This window comes from Protopterus annectens, chromosome 6.part0, assembly GCF_019279795.1.
Source record: "Protopterus annectens isolate FY-2018-M chromosome 6.part0, PAN1.0, whole genome shotgun sequence".
Lineage (NCBI taxonomy): Eukaryota > Metazoa > Chordata > Ceratodontiformes > Protopteridae > Protopterus > Protopterus annectens.
The window spans coordinates 327,678,868-327,698,316 of record NC_056737.1 but is presented as its reverse complement, the minus strand read 5'-3'; the positions used below and the strand labels follow the sequence as shown (position 1 = coordinate 327,698,316).

Here is a 19,449-nt window from a genome sequence, read left to right as displayed (position 1 = left end):
AAGAACATTAGAAAACAAAAACCCAGACAGTTATGCAGTCACAGATAAAAATATAGCGAGCAGCAATCTATCGTGGTTCTCTAATGTGATTCTATTCACCAGTAACAGCACAAACGTATAGAAATAATTTAGACACTAGTATGAGCTGTCTACACAAAACACAATTACATGAATAACATTTAGTGAACAAGGTGCAGCTATGCAAATAGACCATACATACTATTATACTAGAAACAACTTGGTGCATACAAAATGCTAGCATGCCATAGTAACATCAGTAATAAAACATAAATCATATTAGATGACTTCAATAATATTTGACTTCAATAATAAATATAAAACTTTTTCAGATAAAACAGCAAAAGTCCACATACATTTGAAATGGAGCTTATACAACACCTTAGGTCATGTGAGAACCAAGTCATCTTTCATTCGTGAAATTTAAAGCTATACACCCCAATTAAAAATCTCTGTTCCACAGCTTAAATTACATAGTGTTCCATAAGTATTTTACAGAAAGATGTCACCTAAACTTAGTTTAACATAATAAACCATAAACAAATCATGAAAGGCATACAAAATGTAAAAATCAAGATTCAAAGTATATCCAAACATTTGTCAGTTATGGCCAGCATGGTTAACAAAACTCAAAAGAAAAACAAGCCTGCATACAAATGCTTCTGCTTTCATCAGATTTGACCAAACAAGCAGGAAGCATTTGTTCAATACATTTCTGCCAGTAGTGATGATATTTCTGTGCACTTATGTTATTTCTGTAGAATTTTATTTGTAGTGTTCATTTTCTGTTAATGTAGTGCATTTCCTTTATCAAGGTGACAGTGTGACAATTCTAAATGTACCTAACCCGTGTAATAAGTATGTAATTAAAAAAATAAAAGAACTCAGATTTCCCATGCAGACCAGCAGTACCCCCCCCCCCCCCCCTGGTGCTTGCAGACAGTCTCTTCCAGTGGGACTCTGCCCATTTGTTCCCCCGTATAAGGAAGTCATCCTAGTATAGCATGGGAGCAGAGCCCTTAGTAGGGACAGTCATACAAGCAACCATGAGGGAAGTTTATGCTCTTGCTGGCATCTTGACAGTGAGGGTTTTTTTTTTTTTTTTTGTTAATATTGGCCTAACTACAGCCCTCGGATGGAGCAAACAAGCTACCTGCATCACAGTAGGGATCCAAAATGCCTTCTGTCAGTGCATGTACTTTGTGCACTCTGTAATGAAGATGCTTGACTAAGTAAAAGCCTGTGACTTGGTGAATGCTCTCCGAGGGATTGTAGCTTGTATGCATCTTGGTGTGCTCTGCTCCTTTCTCAGGATAAGCATGCCCATCTTTTGCTGCTAGCCCCATAAACCCTCTGAGTTACTGATCAAATTTAGTTACTGAGGTCAAAAGTGACTGCTACTTAGCTCTGGTGGTGTACAAGGAAAAAGCACTAACTAGCAGTCGTTTTTGACTTAAGTTCTATAGTTTTATAGTTACTGAACAAAGCTTTCTGGATCATTTTTCTTCAGTTTACTTAGGTTAGCACTTCTGCAGTTGCGTTAAAACATGTTACCTGTGGATATCAGTGGGTCTCTCAGTGGAAATTTGTAGCAAACAGAAGTTATGCTGCCAAACAGTTGCACAGAGATGTGCAATGAATCTGAGAAATATCACTATCTTTTGTTATTTTTTGCTAATAATATGGGGGGTTATGATTGGGCCACCAATATTAGCCAGCTCATGTTTTCAAGATGGATTCCACACACACACACATATGTCACACACACACATTAGCTAGTTTAATCTGATTCACTTCAGTTAAAATTTAGTCTTTTTTGCCAGTAATTCCATTTTCCAATTGATTTGGTGATTTGGTTGTGGGTTTGTTCTAGTTCTAAGATATGAATTGTAGGGGGTTAATTTAGTTGGGATATATGTTTTTAAGAGAGATGTTTATTTTTAGTGTGAACTTTTTTGCATGTATATACTTCTTTTTGCTTAACTGGGGCAGAGATGGGGTTTTAATGTAGCTCTTCTGATTGATTGGGGTATTGGTGATGCTAATACATGTATGTAAATGTATTCATGTGTATAGGATACACAATATCTGTTGTGTGTGTCTGTGTGTATATGTGTGTGTGTGTGTGTGTGTGTGTGTGTGTGTGTGTGTATATATATATATATATATATATATATATATATATATATATATATCTTGGTTGAAAAATGTGAAGAACGAGATCTGCCAAGGAAAATTAGGTCTTCGTTAACCTGTTTAGCTTTAGGACTTTATTTGCTGCATGTACTCGGCTCAGTGGATATAACTCCGAGGCATCTTTTGCACCATCCCATGATACTCTGGATCTTTCTCCACTGTTTTTAACCTTTATTTGCATTTTGAGTGTTTTACTGTAGCCTACACATCTTTCACATTTTGTTAGGGAACTCCCTCCTGTTATACTTTTTACTATGCACTTACTTTCTCTTCACTTGTTCTCTTTGGTAGAGATCCCCCCCCCCACACCATTTTTCTCTACATTTATTAGTATGGACTTGACCCTGTTTAGTTGTGATGACTCTCGCATTTAGCACATGTGACTGCAACACACAAATTGCCCATGTCAGTAGAGATGGGTGTTTTTAATTGTCTAGATCCTCAACATGAATGTGCAACTCTTAAAATTTGTGGAGAGTTTAATGAAGCCACAGCAAAGAGGGCAAGGAAACTCCTTCACATTTACGAGTTGGTCCTTTATGTTAAAGCCAAGACTCGGCAGTTTGTTTAGTGATCGTTCTCCCATCCCCCTTTCCTCAGACATTGTTTCTGAAGTTAAGAGGAGAACCCCCCCCCCCCCGTAGGCCTGTTCAGGTGAAAAAGAAATAATTTTCCTTAAAACCCGCTAAATCTAGCACACAGCCTGCCATTAAAGTCGTAATGTGCTAAGCTAGTTAAAATCAAAATGTTGCTTTCTACTAGAACAGATGTTTAAGCAGTGATAAAAGATTTTGCATTTGGGACTGTGGCCTTTACAGTTGTGGTGGTGAGCTGTATGTCAGTGTAAGCATCACTACACTTTCCAACTAGTTGGGCCTTGTTTTCTTTCCCATTCCAGTCAGATGGACTCTGGTAGAATATGCCGAACTGGACAAGGCTATTGTGGTATTTCAGTCCCTCTCTTCTGCTCACCCTCTGAAAGTTCTAATGGTGTGTCTAGTGTCAGCACTAGTTTCCTTCAGGACTGTTTGGGCTGCTGGAGCAATTAAGCTCTGCAGTACAGGTGCCAGAATACCATTCTTTTAACTGACACACTCCTTTCTTGGATTCTGGAGTTCCTGCATTAACTTCTGTGGTATTGGGAGGGCCCATTTATTTTTATATATTTATTTTTATTTTTGTTTGACATACTTGTATACCTACCCTTTTGGGTCGCTTAACTCTAACGCAAGATGGTCTAGTGTTGCTTGCAGCCAACATTGGGTCATCTTGCTCAGGCTTGACTGCCTGCTCTGACATTGACCTCTTTCTGGGCCCCAGCATTGGCTTTTTTCAGACCCTGTATTGGCTTCCCCCAGCACTTGGTCAGCCTCCAAGCTGTCCAGGGTTGAGTTGATGTCAGGTAAGCCAGTATTAGTGGGAGTGAATCAGGTGTACCCCAGCACAGGATATTCATATTCACAGTTTGAGGGTCTGATATCGACTATCTCATAACTTGGGGGGAGGGGGGGGTCCAGCACAGACCTTGTAACCTGTTGTATGAAGCAGAGGCCTCTGAGTGGCATCTCTGCATCCTTCATTGGTGGCTGTGGTACTTTCCACATCAACTCTTCTTGAAGAACACTTCCTTTTTTGGATGGAGAAGGTTGTCCTGAGAGAAAACATATCAAAAGGATTCAATATATTGATCCATCCCATAGCTCTCAACTGTTCAGATTTTTTACTCATATTTTTGGTCCATTTCACATAAAATTGTAATTTTCTGGCAAATCATTGAGAACTGAAGTCAGAAATTAATGGCAGACATTTGATTTTCAGACTTCGTATCCTTAAGAAAATTAATTCTAATGCAAAACCTGTTATTCTATCGACTTTCTAAGTTTGTAAGAGCAATATTTAAAAAGTCTCCCTATTTTTGGACCTTTGTCCCCCCATTATTTGTGGTTTAGTCCAGATTTCTTGCTCTAAGTGGTTGAGAGGTATACCCCCCATGGAAGATGAGGGATTTCTATTCCCTCTTTCACCACCAGAGCACCCAAAGTTTACTGAAGTGCAGATGATGAGGGATAAAAGGTAGCTGGCCCTCCCAAGACATGTCTTCACCACAGAAGAGACTGCAGATGCCACTAGGACTCAAAATTTTCCTTGCATGGGACAACCCGGCCAATATAGCCTATGCCTAAGAAAGTCAAGTTGTATTTTTAGACGGCTGTCGGACTTTACTGTCATGGCGGAGGATCCTGTGATGTATGTGATCATTTCTGCGGCTCCCTGTTTAAGGAAACCTGCTCCACAGCTGTAGCCTCTCTATCCCTCGGACAAGGAATCTAGGGCTCTTGACAGACTGGGGACCTGGACTTATTACATCTTTGTCTTAGGGTGCTGAATTATCTTATGCACATTCTCAACTTTCAGATAACCATATCCGAAGTGCATATGGCTGCGGGCTTTCCTGATGGAAACAGTCAGAGAAGCTCCTCAGCCAGGATTAAACATAATCAGCTGTAAGTAGCCTCATAGTATAGGTTGTATACAGCGCCAGAAAGTGAGTGGTGAAAGTAGCAGGATCTACCATTAATCTGGAATTGCAGACTGCATATTGCTGTGTTCATGGATGCACCCTTAAAGGGGCCCTCACTTTTCAGGCATAAATGTAGTTAATTTCTCCAGAACCAGGAGATGGGCCATTCCCTTTCAGCCACTGGGGGAAACAGTGTTTCATTCTCTCTTGTATTCCTTTTCCAAGGGACACAGTAGCCAGAGATGTTGTCTCTTATGGAGACCGCCTGGGGGTCTTCCTCCAGTTTTCCCAGTTGCACAAAGTATCCAAGTAGAGATGGTTAAAAGAGATTGTCACTAATTGGTACTTCATCCCAGTCACTACCAGGTCAAAATGCCCATGGTTATTATAAAATGAGATGCCTCATCAGACTATTCAGCTGAGGAAGGAGGTGCAGAAACTTCTCACAGAAAGGAGTCGTTCAAGATATCCTGGAAGACCAGCACAGACAAGGATGTCATTCCTAATTCTTTTTGGTGCACAAATATACAGGATCTCAATCTTATTGTGAGTCTCAGTAGCCTTAACTTTTGTTCTTGCAGGGTGTTTTTTTTTTTTTTTTTGCATGCTCACAATGTTGGATGGATGTGCTGTTTGAATTTTCAGGATGTTTGTTTACACAAGCACACATTTCCAAAATGTCAATGAAGTTCATATTTTTTTAGAATAAGAGCTTGTTCAGTCTGTTCCCCTAGGTTCGGGTTCATGATAAGTCTGGCAAAGTCACTTCTCCAACTCACACAAGGGTATTCTGATTATTGGAATCAGTCGATACCTAGACCTGCTGAATCTGTTTGCCCTTTGGCAGAACACTAAGCATTTTGGAGACACTTCTGTCACTAGTCTCAAAAAGCTAGGTGTCAGCATATCTCTGCTTTCAAATGTGGGGGCTCATGGCAGCTATAGCTTCTGGATTTCCTTAAGCCAGGCTGCTGATACAAATTTTGCATTGTGGATACTCTTTCCAGTAGTTCTAGCACAACAGTTGGTTAAAATTACCCATGTTTGACACAAGAGCTTGCTTTGTTTTAAAATGTTTTGTGTTTCCACTTGCAACATCCTGTAATTATCCTGGTCCTCAGAGCCCCCAAATCCAAGCCAGGTCTGCCAGCTTTATCTCCTATCCCACTAGGGTTGGTCATGGATCCTAAGGGTATCCTGAGTGCTTGGCCATCTCTGCTTCCATCCTGGGGATAGGAGGTGTTATTTATATGCTTTACCCACTTCCCTGCCTCCCATGTTTGTTGACTATGTTTGAGGGCAACTCCTGTCTGAACCCTGCCTCCCCTAAGGGAGCATAATCAACAGATGTTCATCGTGTTACACTGCTGCAGTCATCACACTTGGGTTATCCTGCTGTCAGGCCGTCAGTCGGTTGCTGTCACTTCTTCCCTGACGTCAGTGCGCCAGGGGTATATAATATGCATCCGACGCCATTTTCTTCAGTCTTTCTTGCCGCACGGTACCCGAAGCAGAAGCAGTTCGCAAGTGCCGGTCGGCCGACTCCTGAGATTTTCGAAGTTGAATTTCAGATCCGAAGTCTTCAATAAAGCTAAGTACCGTGTTGGGGAACCTTTTTCTTGCCTCAGACCGATGTCAGAAAAAGTTAATAATTGTATTTCTTGTGGGAAGCAAATACCTCATAAGGACATCCACTCTTACTGTATTCCATGTCTAGGCCCTGATCATGATGCCACTAGCTGTCGGTTTTGTGCTAGATTTAACAAACGCACTATAAAAAGACATTTTGATTTTGCTTTACACTACTTTGGCCGAAGGTTCAATTATACTATGCCGTTGTATCAACCGACGACATCAATACCGAAAAAACGTAAAGACAAGGATAAAGACAGGCTTCCGAGGTCCAAAACCGACGACAAAACCTCTTCTAGGCCAGTCGCCGGTTCTCAGTGAGGTGCTTTTGCAGCCCCTGACACCCGCTACCTCAGAGCCACAGGTCGCTTCCGACTCCCACATGGAGACATCTAGGCCTCTGGAAACTCAAGGTATTGGGCGTATGGAAACTAATCCCTCAGATGGGTCTGGAGCCACTGAGCAGGCATCGGCTTCTGAGGGTGTTTTCAGACCTTCACAACTTACCATTAAAACAACAGCCAAGACAAAGGTACCATTAAAGACAAAGAAACAAGTACAGCAGTCTCCTGGACAGTCCTCCATGCCTAAGAAACAGATGCTTAAAATGGCCGTAGACCTCATTACTGTAATCAGGGGTTCCCATCTCCCTCCTGAGAAAAGGCCTAGGCAGGATACAGTCTATGACTCCTCTGATCAGATTTCCATTTCCTCTGATTCCTCTTCAGACCAGGGATACACTCTCTACCCCCCTATGAGGACTCTGATGCTGAAGAATCTATCCCTTCAGCCTCTCCTCCTGAGGATTATTCTTTTGGGGAAACTTTACATACCATGAGGGAGCATTTCCATTGGGAAAGTCAGGATTACTCAGAATCCAAGAAAAGGCTCAGGGATTTCCTCTTATTGCCTCAGCACAGGCCCCTTGCTATTCCACCTGTGCTAGATATTGTGGATGATGTGTTCTCTGAATCCAGCTTATCTCCTGACTCTGCCCTCTGCTCCAGCCAAGCCAGATAGGTATTATAGAGTCCCTGACTCTCACAAGTTGCTTTACAAAAACCCTTCTGCTGATCCAGAAACCATTTTCCAGGGTCCAAAATGGGTTAAGGCTTCCATTGCAAAAAATCCAGTACCCTCTGACAGAGATTCCAGAGCTTTGGATAGATGGGGGAAGAAAGTATACACGTCTGCAACTTTAGCAGTAAGAGCTTTAAATTGCCAGTTTCACATGCTTAAGTACCAACAATATTTAATGACTCAGTTAAAACAGAAAATGCTTGCAAGCTCAGAAGCTCCTGATTGTAAAGAAATGCAGGATTTATTGCATGCAGTTGAACAGGTGGGAAAACATACTCTGCATTGTGGTTTTGATTCTTTAGAGGCCTCTTGTAGAGTCGCAGTTACAGGTTCTGTTATTTGAAGACATGCTTGGTTAAAATAACAGTGTTTACCTGATCATGTTAAGGCAAAATTATTGGATGCTCCTTTACAGCATGATACCTTGTTTGGTGTTAAGGCAGAAGAGGTGTTAAAGAAAATGGAGGATAAAGCTAAATCTATGCAAACAGTCAAGGATTTCTTACAGGTACAGCCACCTCGGTTTAGCAGAAATTGGCCAACAAAGAATTGGTCCTTTCCAGTGTCAGGCCACAGAGAGGCAGATACAGACGCCCAATAGGCAACTCTCAACCCCAAGGATCAAACAGACAACGACAGTGGGGCACCTCAACCCCAAAAGGAGGTGAGGACAAGTCTCAACCTTACAGGAAACGGTCACAATGACTTTCCTCTTCGTACGCCAAGCACGTCCCTTTTGGAAGCCCCCTTAGGGGGAAAACTAGCACTTTTTTCTCAAAACTGGCAAACAATCACCCAAGACAAATGGGTTCTGAATACTGTGTCTCAAGGTTACAGTTTCCACTTTCATACTTTACCAAAGCTAAAAGGAATGCCAGACCTGCCACAAAATCAATGGGCAGAGGCACAAAAACAAATTTCAGCCCTCATGGATATGAGAGCTATTCAAAAAGTACCACAACAGGAACAAGGACAAGGATTTTACTCAAGACTCTTCCTGGTCCCCAGAAAGGACAAAGCCTGGAGGCCCATACTAGACCTTTCAATTCTGAATACTTACCTGGATATTCCGAAATTCAAAATGTTGGCATTACAGCAGCTTCTTCCCATGCTGGGCAAGAAGGCTTGGCTTGTTACTCTGGACCTCAGAGGCATACCTGCATGTCCCTATCAGACAAAATTGCAGAAGATACCTCAGATTCAAAGGTGGTACAATGCACTACCAATTCTCTGCACTGCCCTTTGGCTTATCTACTGCGCCCAGGGTCTTCACAAAGTGCCTGGCACCAGTAATTGCATTTTGCAGACAAAAAGGAATTAAAATATATCCATACCTGGACGACTGCCTCATTCAAGCAGAGACGAAGGACATTCTTCTACAGCATCTGGTGTTTGTGAAAAAGTTGCTAATTTCTCTAGCGTACACAGTAAATGAAAAGAAGTCAAAGCTAGTGTCCTCAAAACAGATTATATTCCTGGGTGCCAGCTTAAATACAACGGCCCAGATGGCTTACCTCACGCCAGATAAACAAGTTCAACTAACTCAATATTTTCAATTGCTGGCAAAAAAGTCCCATCTCCCTGCAAGAAAAATTCTGCAGGCCCTGGGATTCATGGCATCCTGCATACTACTAATGCCATATGCCAGACTGCATATGAGGAAATTACAATAGTACCTAAAAAGTGTTTGGACTCGACACTCACAGTTTAGAAGCAGTAGTACCAGTGATTCCCTGCCTACAACAGGAGTTTCGATGGTGGGCACAGGCATGTCACCTAAACAAGGGTCAGCCTTTTACCCAACCCACAGCCAGGCAAACTCTAACAGATGCTTCGGATTACACCTGGGGAGCAGGAAAATGCATTCAGGGCAAGTGGACCACAGACCAGATGCATCTTCACATCAATCAAAAAGAGATGTTGGCTGTTCAAAATGCCCTAACAGCTTTCAAGGGCCTTCTACATCCAGGACAACTATTACTAAAGACAGACAACACCACAGTAATGTGGTACATAAACAAGCAAGGGGGGGGGGGGCACTCATTCTTATCCCCTATGCAGGCAAGCCATGACCTTGTGGAACAGAGCTCTAACGTACCAAGTTCACCTGCAAGCACAATTCCTGCCAGGAAAGAAAAATACTCTGGCAGACGACCTAAGCAGAAATATCATGGACCCTCACGAATGGAAATTGAATCCACAAATCTTCAGCATGATAACGCAAAAATGGGGATGCCCAGACATAGATCTTTTTGCCTCCCCACTGAATTGCCAACTACAAATATTCTGCACAAGGACTTATCACAAACAAGCATGGAAAGTGGATGCTCTTCTGTTCAGCTGGAAAAACCTAAAAGTTTATGCCTTCCCACCACTGCCTCTCCTTTCAAAGGTACTCCTAAAAGCCAGACAAGAAAAACCACAGATGATCCTGATTGCCCCAGACTGGCCACACCAGCACTGGTACCCTATCTTAAGGAACTTGGCTCAGGGCCCACCATGGATTTTGCCCCAAATTCCACACCACCTGACTCAACAAAACAATCCGATCCTGCACGGTCAGCTCAAAACCCTAAACCTGGCTGCGTGGCAGATATTTTAGTCAAGCAGGAAACACCTCTCTCTAAAGCTGTTATGGATGTCATTTTGGAGGCCAGGAGGCCTAGCACCAGAAAAGCTTACTCAGAAAAATGGAAGAGATTCTGCGCCTGGAACCAGGCTCAAAGCCTTGACCCTCTTGTTCCAAACATTCCTCAGATTTTACAATACTTAACTGAGATGCTGGACAGAGGCCTATCCTTTTCATCAATTAAGATCCACGCCTCTGCCATTTCAGCACATTACAACACAGAGCCTCCTTTATTCTCTCATCCCTTGCTAAAGCAGTACCTCAGAGGGGCTAGAAACATAAGACCACCCCGGAGAGCACCAACACCAACTTGGGACCTCAATTTCATTTTGGAAAAACTGACCCTACCACCTTTTGAGCCAGCCAATACAGCCGATCTAAAATTTTTATCATGGAAAACAGCTCTGCTACTGGCAGTAACTTCAGCACGAAGAGTCTCAGAGCTACAGGCATTAATGGCAGTGGAACCTTTTATAATTTTTCATCAGGACAGGGTATCTTTAAGGACAAGCCCTACCTTTATGCCAAAGGTGGTATCTAGTGTGGCTCTTAACCAAACCATCCATTTGCCAACGTTTTATCCAAACCCCCAGAATAAAGGGGAGAAACTTCTGCATTCTTTGGACATACACCGGCAGCTACGCTTCTACTTGGACAAAACAAAATCTTTCAGGAAAACTGAACAACTGTTTGTAGCATATGCTGCAGGATCACAGGGCAAGGCTATCTCAAAGCAGACTATATCCAAATTGATAGGACACTGTATTCAATACTGCTATGCACAGCATGGAAAATCAGTCCCTAATAACATTAGGCCATATTCCACCAGGGCAACAGCCACTTCAACAGCCTTTCTCAGAGGAGTACCTACCAAGGAAATTTTGGAGGCTGCAAATTGGAGTTTAGTGCACACCTTTACCAAGCATTACCACCTGCCTCTTTACTCTAAATCCAGATTTGCCACTGCAGTTCTGCAGGGCATCATAGCCAATCCTAACTCTTTATAGACCAGCCACCCAATCTTAGCTTGGGGTTCTACCCAAGTGTGATGACTGCAGCAGTGTAACATGATGAACATAGTACAGTTTTGTACCTACCATAAATGTAGATGTTAGTGTTCACACTGCTGCAGTACAGGTTACCCTCCCTCCATCCCCTCTGAACTAGCTGGACTTATCTATACCTTTCTGTCCTATACAACCTTTGGGGTGTATTTGCTGGTAACTCAAGGTATTGTTTTTATTTTATATGTATATTTTTGATTAGCAATATGTATTGCCTACCTACTTGGGGGCACCTGACATCTGGGGCAAGAAAAACTGAAGAAAATGGCGTCGGATGCATATTATACACCCCTGGCGCACTGACGTCAGGGAAGAAGCGACAGCAACTGACGCCGGACCAAGACTTTGGAATTCTGGCCGACTGCGGGGCCGCCTGACCGCAGGATAACCCAAGTGTGATGACTGCAGCAGTGTGAACACTCGAACATCTACATTTGTGGTAGGTACAAAACTGTACTATAATGGGCATGCTCAACCCTCATTGCTGCTCTGTCAGTTGCCTAAGCTGCTAATTGAACCCAGGTCACCTAGGCCTTGTATCACTCTACACCACCAGAGCAGCTGTATCTGCTTTGTTGGTTGGAACTGAATATTCTTCAAGACCACCTTTTTGTCATTCCTACATATTTGGCCCTGGACATTATGGATGCTTATGCCCCAGGGTTGGGGTTATAATTCAGAAGGCAGTCTATCCAAGAGGCATATTCTTCCCATGATTCATCCCTACACATCAGTGCCTTGGAGATGGGGTAGCAAACTTGTTGACCACAAGCTCTGCAGGATGCTGTCCCTCCTGGAGTTCTAGCTGTTCATTTGGACAACATGACTGTACTCTAGTATACCAACAAATGTAGCAGAAAAAGGTGGTACCCACTGTATCAGGAAACAGAGTATATGAGTGAGTGCTCACCACCTACAGTTTTCTGGTTGCTGCACACTTTTTCAGGCTAAGAAACTGTTATGGACAGACCCTTCCTATTGCCAGGATATTGTTCCATGAAAGAAAATTCCTGTTCTGTGGTATTTTTCTCCTTGGACCACCTGCAGGTTTTGGAGATTTTTCTTATCCCTTCACCCATTAGACAAAGTAGGGATGTGTTAGTACAAGACTGACTTCAAGGTTGCTTTATGCTTTCTCTCTTTCCACTGATAAAGTTCATATGGAAACCCAGATCTTATAAAGTCGTGGTCATGGGAGTAATTGCTTTCTGACCCAGATTAGTGTGGTTCCCATTCTTAGAGATGTTTCTGTTGTCATCTTATCTGACTTCTCCCCTTATAACTGTGCAAAGACCAAAGAAAAATAGAAGAGATTCTCACTCTGGGCTGAACACACAACATTGCCTTATTTCACACCAGCTGCTAAAGCTCTGCAGTGTTTGAGTTTTGATAAGATGCTAAGTTACTTAACACCTGAGGGTGCATTCATCTGCAATGTTTATATTCCAAATTAGGCAGACTTTCTTTTTAAGCTTCTGTTAGTCTGCAAGACATTCTGAAGCATGCCTTTTTCTGCATTCTCCCATCATGGATCATATTCACTTGTGGGAGCTGTTCTTCTTTCTGAGGAAGACGGCTCCCATTTGAACTGGCATCCTCTGTAAAGTTTTTAGCAACTTTTTTTTGGTAGCTGTGATTTTTGCATAAAGCATTCACATATAGCAGGCCTTGGATGTTAACCCTTTGTATCTATCCCTTAACTAGTAGAGGGTTTCATTGAGTACCACCAGTTGTTTTTTCCCCAAGGTTATGATTTGAGTGAAACCTAAATCTGACCTTCCTATACTGTACAAAGAGTGTGAAAACCAGCTGAATTGTCTGGTTGTCAATAGACAACTTGTGTAGTGTGTAGACAGGACTAAGAATTTTAGGAACGCTGTCAAGCTTTTTGTTTCGTATGCCTCACAAACTAAATCAAAAGGTATATAGACTGTTTTTGGCAATCTACCAGAAAATGGTAGAGAATTGTCAGGGTTACTAAGTTTTCTAATGCAGCTTTTTTTTAAGTACATCCTTTGATAACTGTTAACATTGCTGTCAGCTTGTACCTTTGTAAACATTACAGGCAAGGCATTTCTACCAAGTGTAGATCTTCCTTTGGGTCTGTGTTTTATAAAGGGTATGTTCCTGTAGACCAGCTACCCGGGAGGTTTAGCTAGGTACTCGTTACTAGATGTTATGGAAGATTGAATACTCTGTAGCAGATACAAAATTATGTGCTTAATATAATCCTAGATCTGCTTGGAGAATTCAATCTTTGTAACACATCTTCCCTGCTTGGGTAGGGGAGTGTTACACACACACACAGCCACACACCACCACACACTAGAATTCTATTTCCTTTGTCAGAAACTGGAGAATGGCAGAGAAAGCTTTATGGTTTCAGTGGAAAGAGAGTTGCAAACCGAGCCCAAGATCTAATTTATCTGCCGAACTGAGCATGCACAGCAAGCTAAATCTTTGAGGTTAACAAAAGCTGAGTTTTTGAAACAGATCTAGTTTTATGGTAAGTACAGAATTTTTGTTTCACTTGCCCACTTGACTGATAGCTAAATAAAAAAAAAACAAAAAAAAACAGGTATTAATGTTGACTTGGAATAATTACCATTAACTGGGTAGTTAATATGGTGTGTTGTATTTTTTTTTTTTTTTTTTTTTTTTTTATAGTTGTTTCAGGTTTGCTGTAGTTCTGCTTCTGTTTGTAGCTGGCCTACCTCACCCCCTCGCCGCATTCAGGTGCCCACATTGCTGAGAATGGCTCACCCCTTCACCTTGTGCCCTCATTCCTGAGAATGGCTCACCCCTTCACCTCAGCCAGGTGCCCACATTCCTGAGTGGTTCACCCCTTCACCTCAGTCAGGTGCCCGCATTCCTGAGAATGGCTCGCCCCCTCGCCTCATTCAGGTGGCCACATTCCTTGAGAATGCTTGTGTCTCTTATTCTTGTCACACAGCAGATCAGACTTAGTAAGTGGTGCCTGCTGACAAATGAAAGCACACTGTAGCCCATATGCCATAATCTGTAATGTCCTGGTGCCTCTCACCTCTGTGCCCCTAGTCAGTACCACTTGCTATGTTTAGTTTAATTGCATGTTTTCCTTTTATACTTTGGATGTTGGCAGAAGCCCTGCAGGTTTGATAGCCAAGCAGGGTGAAGATACCTTGTCTTGCCTTTTTTTTCCTTCCCCTTTAAATTCTCTCCCTTTTCTCAAGGGGGACTCTCTTCTTGAACCCTTGCCCACCGAATCTGGGCCATCAGCATGACAAATTACAGTGCTACCAAAGCTTTCATTAGCTAAGCCTTGCCACTTTTCTTTCCAGACTTCTTATTTTAGCTGTGCCAGTGATCGCTAAGGGTGGGGAGTGGAGTGGGAGGAGTTACTCTGTGTCTTCTATGCTTATTCATACTAATACAACATTAGAAAACACTGCATTCCATATAACACATACTTGCACAAAATCAAACACACCCTCAGATTTCCCTATCCCTGCCACATTATTTAAAGACAGCTCAGTACTACACATATATGTTTCACATAACCACTTCTTACACTAGAAAAATGTCACTTAGATCCAACACCGAAGTATCACACACTATTAAATATATACTGTTTATCACAAAGGAACTACTCACTTTAGGAAGGAGACATACACCCAAACCTAGGACCACTTAACACTCTACTGTCAGTCAAGCAAACCTCTGACCTATTGATACTTAATATCAACACTAGGAGTATATCTAACAAACTTCCTGACCTACATGCATTTGTAGCCCACTACTCCCCAGACATACTAACCATTGCTGAGACCTGGCTGAAACCAAACACCCAAGACGAGGAAATCCTTCCACCAGGCTATATTATATTAAGACAGGATAGAGTAAGCAAGAAGGGAGGTGGAATTGCTATCCTCTTTTAAAAGTACACTCAACATAAAACCCCCTACAAACCCCTTTACCTAAAGTTCAAAATGCCAAAATCTTAGGATCAGTCCTATATATAAACACCACCAAAAAAATCAATATTCATCTGCTGTTACATTCCCCCAGGAAATATCTCCCCACCATTGAAGAAATCCTACATTGGACTACAGATAATCTTCCACAGGAAACAATCCTACTAGGTGACCTAAATACTGACGAGTTAGTATGCAACTCGAACAACCCCACTAACCACGTCATTCTCTTTGGTTTTTCCCAGCTCATCCAATAACCCACTAGAATAGATAAAAAAAAAAAATCTATACTAGACTGGATGCTAGTCAGTTTCCCCAAACAAAACTACCAGACAGGATGCCTACCAGACACTCTAAGTGACCATCTCCCCACAGTCCTCCTTCGTAAATGCACCAACTTAGCTAAGCCCATAGCTTTTAGACTAAAAAGAGATGACTGCAAACTAATATACAGGATCTTAACTCCATTCTAAAACTGGGAGCCACTTAAAAACTTAAGTTTAGACCAGGCCGTCAGCTACTTTTAATAGCACTTTCATTAATGTCCTAAATTTAGGCGCACCCATTAGGAAAGTTAGAGTTAAGACTATGCACCGTGGCTAAGTAGGGACACAAGAGCCCTACTGAAGTCAAGAAACAAGGCTTGGAAAATGTGGAAAAGAGAAAACACTAGCCTATCCAAACAAAACTACCAACAACTCAGAAATCAGGCCAAGAAACAAACCAAATTGGATAAACAGAATTATTTCCTTGCTGCCCAAAATAATCACTCAAAAGACCCTCAGGTTTTGGCGTACTATCAATTCGTTGTTAAAACCAGGTAAAACCACCACTCCAACTCCCACCTCCACCAACAATACTTAGACATAGCCTCCCAATTTAATCAACAATCCTGACTTTATCCTCCCAACTATCCAAAAACAAACTTTCAGATATCTAAACAAAATACCCTGATAACATCCCCTCCTTTACTCTCATCTGTTCCTACCTCTACTATTAAAAAAACTCCTCCTAAAATTGAAGCCTACCACCCTTGCTGCAGACAAATCTACCTGCTAACTTCCTAAGAGTAGCTTCTGAGTCCATATCTTACCCTGTAGCCATCCTTGTCAATCGCCCCATACAGGGAGCCTACATCCCTCAACTGTGGAAAGTTTCATGTATTATTCCACTTCACAAAGGTGGTAATTCCTATGATTTCTCTAATTATCGTCCAATTGCGCTTCTATCCCCTTTATCTAAACTACTCGAAAAATGTATCTACTCTCAAGTAATGAATTTTCTAAACTCACACAATCTTCTCTCCTCCACACAACATGGCTTTCAGCAACACCATAGCACAACAACTGCTCTTCTCTCTTTTACTAACCTGGTAAACCAACACAGAACCAACAACAACTTTGTATCTGCTATATTTTTAGACCTCTCAAAAGCATTTGACATGGTCTCACACACCCTACTTCTAGACACCCTTGCCTCTCTAGCCTTTGCCCCTCCAACTATTGCCTGGTTTAAAAATTGTCTGTCAGATGGGCAGCAGTCTGTCCAATGGCAAGGTATACTATCTCCTCTACTCCCAACAACCATAAGTGTACCACAAGGCTCTATATTAGGTCCTCTTCTTTTCTTGATTTTCACTAACAATCTTCATAACTCCACCCACCCTGCTACACTCATACAGTACGCAGATGATTTGACTCTTATCTGATCTGCACCCTCACTTACCACATTACAACTCACTCAGGATTACTTTAGCTTAGTGGAAAGTTGGATTACTCAGATCCAACTTATTCTAAATCCCAAAAAGACTAAATTGGTTCTTTTCACCCCCAACAAATCTATTCCTACCTCTCTATCCTTCTCAGTCACTTCTAAAAATGGTACTATCATCACCCCCTCTGATCACACCAAACTCCTGGTTGTAAAAATTGACAAAAACCTACAGTTTGATGTCCACATTTCGCAAACTATCAAAAAAGTCCATAAAAAATGGGAACACTGTACAGACACACAAACTTTCTCTCAAAACAAGCGAGAATCTCCCTAGCTCAAACCCATCTATTGTCCACTGTAATGTATGCGGCACCAATCCTTACCCATATCAGAAATCATGATCTTGCTAGACTTGACATGTTACAACAAAATTGCCAAGTTTGCTAATTACTGCACCTTCAGAATCCATCACTGTTGGGCTCTAAAAGAACTACAATGGCTAGAATTTCCCCAACTACTCAATTACCATGAACTAATCATTGCCTACAATATTGTGAGACATCCTAATAGAACCCCAGCACTATCACCTACTCACGCCCTACAAATCAAATCGTCCCCTTAGCTCCACTGACAAATCACTCCTTTGTATCTCTTAAGGCCAACAACACTTCAGGTGTAAAGCACTATTCTCCCATAACGTAGCTAAATCCTGGAATAACCTTCACTCTACTTTATCTTCAGCCTCCACTGTTATGCTGTTCAAAACGTACTTAAATTACACTTAATGAACTCCTGGCTATGTCCATGCATTACCTAACTTTCTCTGTTTCTTCCATCCCAGAAAGCTTCATTTCCAATTATACATATTGTATTTTTTTCTGCAGTATCAGAAATTTTATTTTCAGCTCAAGTGTAATAGTTATACTAGCTCATAATAAACTTACACTAATTCATTTTCTAAGTAGTCTCTGTCTGTCTCTATAGTCAGTTATAATGCTTATCCAGTGTCAGTTTCTGTTTCCATATCGAAAGTTGTATTTTTTATCTATTGTCAGTGTTTTGCTTCTGTATAGATGATCATTTGTTACCATATTGTTCAACTGTTTGCTTTTCTGTACTGAATGTGGAGCTTTTCTCCCTGGGCCTCCGCTGTAAATGGACATGTGTCCAGTCGGACTATCCCGGTAAACAAATGTAAAATAAAATAAAAGTATTATGGGAACGGTTCCTTTGTTCTGTCCTAATTTAGTTGTAATGATGCACACAGTTTTACCTCTGGTGTGCAGACCTGTTTCTTTTCATTTCTGCAGTCATTTAACTCCCCAGTGCCTATTACAAGTACAACAGCACTCAAAAGTGCGTTGTCGTCGTAATGGCAAAAGTGGGGATGGGAATTTTTTTTTAAAGTTGTACACAAACCTACTTCTATATATAATAACCCAGAGGTTACTGGACTGCAGGGGGATAAAATCCTCAGTTTTGTGCAATTGTGAAGATTGTACTTCCAAGCAGTCACCTGTAACTCTTTCCCTGACAAAAAAAAAAAAATTCAAGGTGTCATGGAACTTGATGAGATTTCAAAGAAAGTGTGATCTCATTTTAGTACTGTTACAGTTTTATGAAGTGCCTTTATTCCCATGAAGCACTTCTTTGTTAGCAGGATCCATACGAATGCAAAAAGCTGCATGGCATTTGCCCAGCTTTGTAAAAAGCATAAGCTAAACGCAGGGCCCAGAAGGTGGCACCACTGTTGATTAGTGTCTCAGAAATGCTGTTAGGGTAACATTGAGGATCACCAGATTCCATGGTCTCATGTTGTTGGTGATGACCTTTAGCTTGGTTTCATATTATGAAGAATGTATAGGTTCATTTTTTAATTTAGAAGAAGCAGGGGAAGTATGTTGTAAACTGCATGTATTAAAGTATTTTTAAATAGAAATGTGTTTTTTTTTTGTCTACTCGCTCCATTTAAAGTATGAGATTACAGTTTCAAACAATTAATGTTATTAATTTTGTGTTGTGTATGGAAAGGAAGCTGAACAGTTAGAAGAAAAGAAGAAAGATGAAGCTGCAAAGGAAAATATTGCCCTTTTAAATACTCTTGCCTCCAAGAAGGTGAGGGAAGATGGCTCGCTGATGCCTCTTATTATTCCTGTGTCGGTGCCAGTAAAGCGAACAGATGTTACAATCACCAAGAGAGAGTGGCCTGGGGATGGGAAACCTCAGAAGAACCTGATGCAGCCAAAGACTCCCTCGGAACAAAAATCGTCTGTTATTGTAACCAGGCGGAAGTCAAGGCGGAACTCTCTGACGGACAGTTCAGTACAGGTACTAGTGAGATATGTAGAGACTTTTAGAAGCTGCAGTTAGCCGCGAGCTGTCAAAATGTAATACAGGTTAATATTTAAAGTTTACTGTAACTTATTTTCACCAGTAGTTCTGTCTTTGTGGTGATGGGGCCAAGTCCTCCAGTAGAGACAGCTGTCTTGTAACCAGTGATACATTGCAGAGTAGCACACTACTTCATATATATTGGGCTGTTGGTGTTTCTTGGCTACTTCATTTTATTACAGTTTTACTTTTTCGTGGGTGCATATTCAGATCACTGTTCAGGTTGTGAAAGTCAGGAGGGTAGCCATTTTT

At 41.6% G+C, this 19,449-nt stretch overlaps 1 protein-coding gene across 1 annotated transcript in view; it reads left to right on the top strand.

The window, feature by feature from the left end:
• The window catches only part of MIDEAS (mitotic deacetylase associated SANT domain protein), a 336,978-nt gene that overhangs the window by 122,018 nt on the left and 195,511 nt on the right, over nucleotides 1-19,449 (top strand). Inside the window, exon 3 of the mRNA XM_044074090.1 lies at nucleotides 18,838-19,134. Within this exon, the coding sequence (XP_043930025.1) occupies nucleotides 18,838-19,134 (297 nt within the window). The remainder of the gene's footprint in view (nucleotides 1-18,837; nucleotides 19,135-19,449) is intronic.